We start from the raw sequence: 8871 nt of genomic DNA, 5'->3' as shown, positions 1-8871 counted from the left end.
CCCGCCTCGGCCTCCCAAAGTGCTGGGATTACAGGCTTGAGCCACCGCGCCCGGCCTGTGAAGACATTTAATATGAAAAGGTATCAGAGAAGACAAACATAGAGGCAGGAAGTCACATGAAGGTGTTATACCCCTTCTTTCAGGGTAACATGTCTCTCCAAGGGCAAAGATATGTGAATGTAACAAAAAACTTTTCTCCTTTGAACTGACAGAAGGATTATTTGGAGAGTAAAAATGAGGGGAACTATTGTTAAAATGGATTAAAGTGATGATTCCCAGATTTTCTTTGCATGCCCATCTAGTTGATCTTGGAAATGGGTTTTTACATTATTGTTTTGCAAAATTCCTTAGACTGGTACTTAACAACGTATTTGTGTGGAAGCAAAGCTAAAAAAAAAAAAAGTTATACTCTACAATACTAATAAACTGATTAAATGTGTACACATAACTTTGAACTGGGAATCTCAATTTATTGAAAATACATGTTTTGGTTGACAAAGATCCGAAGAACACGTCTGTACACTTCTGAAGATTAAGAACAAGTTTTAAAAATTTATGAAATACCCGTAAATGGAGAACTTATAGCAATATTTTACCTATTTATAATAAATTAATCACCTCAAAAGATAACTTGGAACATCAAAAGGAACAATGTTCAGATTTCACTTTGATAACTGCACCTTCAGCAAGTATTAGTGCCTAATACAAAGAGGGACTGTTTCATGTGTTTGAGATACATTGTGAATAAAACAGACAAAAATTCCTGCCTTGTTTTCTATCTTTATTAGCTTGAAGGCCCTTAATGGGTGGGCACACAGAGAATGCTCCTCCAGGGTCTCTAGATGAGGCATCCATCTGCCAGAGCAAAAGACCGTGAATTGCTGAGATCAACCAGGCAGGGAGAAGCAGCATACATGACTAGAGCCCATGGTCTCCAATTGGTGATGTACTGTATGGAAAGGTATCCCGTGGGCCTACCTCTGCTAAGGGACAGCAGGTAAAGCATGAGTCCCCAGTCATGGGGCTTTGTCACCTGGCCTCCCAGTGACTCAGGCCGCCGGAGTGAATCAGTTCCACCCTACAGGGTTCCTGATCCTTAATATCAAACCCAATCATAATCCTCAAATATCCTATTTAAAAGGGGCAGGGAGAGAGATGATTTTAAATATTTTCTTTCTGAGTCTGCGTAAAAAAAGTTTAAAGAAAGACTTGCTTTATATTACAAAGTATTAAAAAAAACAGAGTAAACAGTGATGTTTTGATTCTCAGGGACTAACTGGTCCTAACAGGTACTAACTGGGTTGTGTACCATTAATCTTCCTGTCATATCTGCTTCTCTCCAGGGGTAACTTATGTTCTCCTATTGTCAATGCATTTTCTTGGTAAGGCTGCTGGCAGTTCTACTGTTACAATGTAACTGGCCTGTAATATTCTAGTTCTTAAATCCTAAGATGTTTTTCCAAACTTGGTTCAATTATCCTTCTGTGAAAAATTCAATAGCAGGCCAGAAAGATGGGTATTATGGCTCCTCTACATGCCAGTCCTATTCACAAAAGGATGTTACTAAAATATCAGAATGTTTAATCAGTCATATGTACTATTTACAAATGACAATTTAGTATATAAAGATATTAAATTGAATATCTTTAGTGGGATATTTAAAGTGGGAAAAAGCTGAATTAATCAATGGCATATGAAGTACTTGCTATTTATCCAGAAGGAAAAAAATTTTGTAAATTCTTGTATCCAATGACATCAATGGAAGCATCAGATAAAGAGCCCTTTACTTTGTACCCAGTGTGAAATGGGTGACTTTTTGCCATACCAGTAAAATGATGGATCCAAGTAGCAATGGTCAGAATCTGGATGGAGAAAGCTCAATCGGCAGGCTGATTCCAGTCAGTCTCATCAGAAAATAGTCTCTTATTATGGGCATCTACTTGAGCAACCCAGATGGTTGTACTAAGCAGCTGTGACTTTTACCCCCCATGTACAAAGGATTAAAGGGTGCTTTTTAATATATAATTTCCAACTAGAATATCAAATAGGCCACATCCAGAGCCCAAGGTTTAACAAAAATGTAACAAGGTTTATCAAATGGAGTATTGGCCAGAGCTGAGAACACTGTGTTCTTTCCACTGAGAGGAGTGACCGTTTCACTCTGGGTTTCTTAACGGCACTGACTAGGATCCTAGTTTCAGTTAGTGAAACCATCAGTGAGCCAGGCCCAATTACAGTAACCTCTACGAATTGAGGACTCTATAAGCCAGCAACTTTGCTTCCTTCAGGAAAGAGGGGATACATTATTTCCCTTTTAAGAGACAGCTACTACTATTGCATATACAGCTGACATACTGTGGAGCCAGGATGGCTGCTTTCCTGAATGCTCCATTTTCACTCCACAAGTGAGGCTTGCTGGGTCCTTTTCATTTTGTTAGTTGTTGAGTCCAAGACGACACACTCCCAAACTGGAATTTTAGGTCAGAGCCCTCTACCCAGGGAAGAGATATCCAATGTGTAAAAGAGCCCAAGAGTAAACTAACAGATGCTTTTCAGAAGGGATGGACCTGGAAGCCTTGTCAGGGAATCAAGTCAACCCCATCCCCCAGCTCCCAAGGGCTGCTCCCTTTTGCCAGAAGTTTCAACCCACGAAATCACCAGTCACAGAGACCTGAAGCCCAAAATGATCAGAGCTGTTGGACCTCAGACGTATCTTTGCATACAATTCTTCCTGATTAGAATTCTATGACTTATGCGAATTACAGGGAATTAGAATTCTCTCCATAACTGATGGGAATTAATCCCTACTATACTTTCAGATGTAAACGTAACTGTAGTACACTCCACTTGCCCAAAGTACCTCATCCATAAGGTTATTACATTTGTTTGCCTTCCCTACCCAAACGCCATTAGCTAAATCTAGATGTCCTCGACCCCCATATGAACTAGTAAGATGTTGTCTTGGGCATGGATTTAATAAAGCCATATAAATTTGAGCCCCTCCCCTCCTTGGAGGTTTCCCATAATACTTGGTTGGGTGCCAACGGCCTTTGGAGCCAGGGAAAACTCCTCCTTAAAGCAGATGTAGCTGGGGTATATGGAGGTGTCAGGAGGTGTGGAGGAAGTACCTTTGTGCAATTAAGCAAGGCACAATTACGTTGAACTGCACAGTGGCTGCTCACCATTCAGCCAACGGACTTTTAGGTTCATGCAAAGCCCTGTATCAGGTGGTACTATCAATTTCATTACATTAAAAGGATGTCTTTTCCACAGTTCTCTAATCATATTTGAGGTTCTCCTTGACTTTATAACCTCCTGATAAGGTTTGTGCCCTCTGGTTGACTTAAGCTTGGCTTACACAGCAGCTTTCTGCCTTCCTAGCAGAAGATAACTAAATTATGTGTAGAAACAAATAGACTCAAACATGTAAATGCTCAACAGAATACAGTAGTCCCCACTTATCCACAAAGGATGCTCTCCAAGAATCCCAAGTGGATGTCTGAAACCACGGGTATACTGAACCCTGTATATACTATATTTTTTTCCTATATATACACATGCCTATGATAGTTAAATTTATAAATTAGGCATAGCAAGAGATTAACAACTAATAATAAAATGGAATAATTATAACAACATGCCAGAACTGCTCTTGCAATTTGAGGCCACTATTTAGTAAAGTAAGTGTTACTTGAATACAAGCACTGCCATACCCTGACAGGTGATCTGATAACTAAAATGCCAAGTAAGTGACTAACTGGCAGATAGTGTGGGTACACTAGACTAAGGAATGATTCGATAACCCCTCATGGGAGAGAGAGCAGGAGGGTATGAGACTTCATGACACTACTCAGAATTGGGTGCAATTTAAAATGTAGGAATTGTTTATTTCTGGATCCATTTAATAACTTTAAAGTGCAGTTGACCATGGGTAATGGAAACTGCATAAAGTGAAAATGCAGATAAGGGGGGACTACTGTATAAGCTTAAATTTTGTTCACATCATGTTCAACTGGGAAAGAGGCAGAAGAGAATTTTGCTGCATATATTCATTCAGGCACGCTGACTTATCTTGTACCATGCTGCATTCAAGCACGGAACCAAGTTTGTCCTAGAAATGATATCCATTTTGTTGTGACAGGGCCCTGGTAATTTGTTAGGGGAGTCTCTTTATTTTTCAGACTGGGATGGACATCCACATCTTAATAGCCAGTCACAAAGTCCCACCTGGATGAAAAGGAGATTGGGAAGTTTGGACTATGTGCCCGGAATAAAATGAAACTGGTATTGGTGAAGAGATTACCAGCCTGTGTGATGTGTGGGAGCTATCTAATAGGGTATGACTTCATTCAGGCCTATCCATAGTACTCTGAAAAGAGAAGAGAAGCCTGTGTGAATTCTTCGATATACTCGGAAGGTTGCCTTTTGGACACAATTCTTCCTGCATTCATCTTCATCTGGTTTCTTTCCTATGTGAATTCTTTGATTCGCTGTGAGGGTTTACTTCTGGGACTGTCTTCTTACATTCACTACCCTCAATTGTTTTTTGTGTATCTCTGATATCAAATGGGGTATTCTTTTTGTCAAAAGGATTTTCTAGTTGTTACATCAATAGGCATTCCCCTCTCCCTGAATTTTCTGGTATATGCTTAGGGTTGACTTCTTATATAATTTCCCATATTCACTGCATTCATAAGATTTCTACCCACTGTGAGTCCTTTGATGTATTCTGAGGTTTGATTTCTGGCCAAAAGTTTTCCCACATTTATTACACTGAAAGGGTTTCTCCCCTGTGTGAATTCTCTGATGATCACTCAGGATTGCTTTCCGGACAAATTTTTTCCCACATTCATTACATTTAAATGGTTTCTCCCCGGTGTGAATTCTTTGATGCACTCTGAGGGTTGATGTCCGGGCAAAAGTTTTCCCACATTCATTACATTTGAATGGTTTCTCTCCCGTATGAGTTTTCTGATGTTGAGTGAGATGATCTTTTCGCCAGAAGGATTTTTCACATTCATTACACTGGTAAGTTTTCTCCCCAGTGTGAGTTCTCTGATGTATTCTGAGGTTTGACTTCTGGCCAAACGTTTTTCCACATTCATTGCATTGAAAGGATTTCTCCCCTGTGTGGATTCTGTGATGATCTCTGAGGGTGGACTTCTGGACAAACGTTTTCCCACATTCACCACATTCATAGGGTTTTTCTCCTGTGTGAATTCTTTGATGTCCCCTGAGGGTTGACTTCTGGACAAACGTTTTCCCACATTCATTACATTGATAGGGTTTTTCTGCTGTGTGAATTCTCTGATGAGTACTGAGGTGTGACTTCTGGGAGAAAGTTTTTCCACATTCACTACATTCAAATGGTTTCTCTCCTGTGTGAGTTCTCTGATGTTGAATGAGATGTCCTTTCTGGCAGAAGGATTTCCCACATTCATTACATTTATAGGGTTTTATCTTCGAGTGACTTCTCTGGCGAACTCTGTGAACCGACGTCTGGTAGGATTTCTTATTTTCATGACATTCAGAGGATTTAACCCAAGTCTGTGTTCTGTCACTATTTACCAATGGGTTCTCTTCTGTGACAGTTGTTTGAGGATCAGTGAGGTATGCCTTTCTGTTGAAATTATTTCCACTTGAATTTAATTCATAATGTTTTATACCCATGTTAAATTTATTATATTCCTCCACAGGTGACTTCTCAAAGGATTTCCCACACTGATTAAGATGCGGGTGTTTCTTCCCTGTGCCAGTTTTCCTGTGGTCAAAGAGAGTTTTCTTATCACAATTTTTCCTAAATTCATCATCTTTAGAGGATGTTTCTCCTGTGTGAGGACTCTTATGTTTAACACAGTTAGCCTTATCATTAAAGGCTTTTCCAATTTTATTACATTCAAAAGTTTGCTCCAAAGTGTGAAACTTTGGATGCTTGGGAAGATTTTCATTATAATTGAGAGCTTTCATGTTTTTATTATGTTCATAAAATTTCTCTCCAGTCTGAGTTTTCTCAAAGTTAATTTTGAAAGGTGAATTCTCACATACATTACAGCAGCCTATTTTCTTTGTTGAATAGTTTCTATTATTAATGACAAATTCAGAAATACTTTGCAAATTCACACCCCATGAGTCACATTTGCAGGACATTTTTGTTGAAGCAATAGCAGCTACATGCAGAGTAAATGGTTTCCCCAAAACGTTCTCTTCCTCTGTACTCGATGTTTTATCATTGATACATATTGCTTGCTGCAAGTGTTTGTCTTTGATTTTCTTGTTCTGCTTGATCAGGTCATCACCTCTGTAATCTTCTAAAACAGAAATATTGAAAACATCTTATGACTCCTACATCTTTTGTGGGTAGGGCTTATCAACATACAGCCTATGTTGCGCTTAATGATTTATCAAGATTAAATAATTCAGATGTGCGTGTGTGTGTGTAAATACATACATCTCAGACCACCCTCCTTTAAAAAATAATATTGCTATAGTGCAAATGGGAGAGGAAACTGGTAATGAATACATATTTTGCATGTGATTAGTAAGATTTTCCTAACTGGGTGGAGAGAGGAAAGAAAAGAAAATAAAACTTAAGCTTTTTATAGGAGTAGTTATTTTAGGGAGCAGGAAAAACAGAGAATGGGATAAATACAACAAAAACTCTAAATGTAAGTAGTTTAACAAGGAAAATAGTTGAAAGTAAATTACAGTTGAAAGTAAGTTACAGTCTAGGTCTTGACATTATCTAGATTATAATGGTTAGAATAGTCTACTATCTACATTCTTACAATTTGATATCCCTCAATTCAACATCAAATTAAATTTATAACAGCACCAACTCCTTTATGATTAAATGAAAAAGTTTACAGCTCTAACCCATCTTATGGTTGTGATTCATAGCAAGTATAAGATTGTTGAAATTAAAATGCATTCTTGCAACTAACTTAGATGCACTGCTCCATTCTGGCTGTCATAGCATTGATGTATTCCATCAGAACTCAGCGCTAAGTGAACCTGATCATCCCATCCTAAGTTTCCACATTTCAATCTGACATGAGGGGTACAATTTTAAATAGGGTATCACAGAAAGTTTTACTGTGAAAATGACACTTAAGAGAGGTCTGGATTATTTATGCATTCTAAATGCCTATCCTTGACAGGTCATATTGCAAATATCATCTGCCACTTCTCGCTTACCTCTTAAGATTTTATTAAGCATGAAACAATATATATCTGCATAAAACTTTCACGTGCAACTTAATAGTATTAAATGAACACTCATGGAATCAGAAACCATGTCATGAAACACAAATGGCTCTGCAAAAATCCCTGTGTACCTCTGCTTGGTTATAACTTCTCTATGCTTAGAATTCAACACTCTCCTAATATTTATGTAATCATTTCTTTGATTTTCTTCAGTTTTATCACCAATATATGAATTCCTAAAAATGTAGTTGAATTTTGCCTGCTTCTGACCTTTACATAAATATAACCATATATGCATATTTTTTGTTTTCTTTTGGTTAATACCGTGTTTGTAATCAGTGTACAAGATTTTATGTGGCTGTATAATTTTTCCTTAAAGAATACAACTGTTTCTCCATTCTACTGTTGATGAGCACAATTTTTGCCAAACATAAACAATACTGCCATTAATATTATTTTATGTATTCCAGAGAACACAATCGTATCTTTCTGTTGGTCATACGGTTAGAAAAGGAATTACTTGGCTACAACATATGTAAAAGTATACCTTGATTAGAAAACATCCTGGTGGGATGCAAAGGCATAAGAATGATACAATGGAATCTGGAGATGTGGGGTGAGGGAAGGGTGGGGAGGGGAAGAGGGAAAAAAGACTACAAATTGGGTTCAGTGTATACTGCTTGGGTGATGGGTGCATCAAAATCTCACAAATCACCACTAAAGAACTTACTCATGTAACCAACACCTGTTCCCCAAACACCTATGGAAATTTTAAAAAAAGAGGCTGGATGTGGTGGCTCATGCCTGTATTCCCAGCACTCTGGGAGGCTGACGCGGGCGGATCACGAGGTCAGGAGATCAAGACCATCCTGGCTAACACGGTGAAACCCCATCTCTATTAAAAATACAAAAAATTAGCCAGGCATGGTGGCAGGCGCCTATAGTGCCAGCTACTCGGGAGGCTGAGGCAGGAGAATGACATAAACCTGGGAGGTGGAGCTTGCAGCGAGCTGAGATTGTGTCACTGCACTCCAGCCTGGGCGACAGAGCAAGACTCCGTCTCAAAAAAAAAAGAAAAGGGAAAAAGAAAAAGAAAAAGAAAAAGAAAACATCCTCCTGATATCACAGTGGTTTTACTAGTTTATATTTCCAGTCAGTGGAGGGTGTCTAACATTCCATATACTCACCAAGACTTGGCATTGCCATATTTGTAAACTCGCTTCGTATCTGTTATTTCACCTCATATCTCATTTCATATATTATTTTGTGCTCCATGAAAACTAATGAGATTGAACACATTTTCTAAGATTTACTGGCCATATTAAAAGTTCTTGGCCGGGCGCCGTGGCTCAAGCCTGTAATCCCAGCACTTTGGGAGGCCAAGACGGGCGGATCACGAGGTCAGGAGATCGAGACCATCCTGGCTAATACGGCGAAACCCCGTCTCTACTAAAAAAATAGAAAAAACTAGCCGGGCGACGAGGCGGGCGCCTGTAGTCCCAGCTACTCGGGAGGCTGAGGCAGGAGAATGGCGTAAACCCGGGAGGCGGAGCTTGCAGTGAGCTGAGATCCAGCCACTGCACTCCAGCCTGGGCAGCAGAGCAAGACTCCGTCTCAAAAAAAAAAAATAAATAAATAAATAAATAAATAAATAAATAAATAAATAAA

The 8871-nt window shown here is 39.0% G+C and overlaps 1 protein-coding gene across 7 annotated transcripts in view; it reads right to left on the bottom strand.

The window, feature by feature from the left end:
* Positions 1-449: 449 nt before the first annotated feature.
* The window catches only part of ZNF510 (zinc finger protein 510), a 27366-nt gene continuing 18944 nt past the window's right edge, over positions 450-8871 (bottom strand). For 6 of the 7 annotated variants that reach the window (XM_017871477.1, XM_017871481.1, XM_017871483.1 and 3 more), the window contains one exon: positions 450-6308. In XM_017871477.1, the coding sequence (XP_017726966.1) occupies positions 4702-6308 (1607 nt within the window). In that variant the 3' untranslated portion in view covers positions 450-4701. The remainder of the gene's footprint in view (positions 6309-8871) is intronic. The other variant, XM_017871478.1, reaches the window with a different exon arrangement.

Source organism: Rhinopithecus bieti, unplaced genomic scaffold (genome assembly GCF_001698545.2).
Source record: "Rhinopithecus bieti isolate Rb0 unplaced genomic scaffold, ASM169854v2 scaffold_6063, whole genome shotgun sequence".
Classification (NCBI taxonomy): Eukaryota; Metazoa; Chordata; class Mammalia; order Primates; family Cercopithecidae; genus Rhinopithecus; species Rhinopithecus bieti.
The sequence above is the reverse complement of the archived record's forward strand: the minus strand, read 5'-3'. Positions and strand labels throughout refer to the sequence as shown.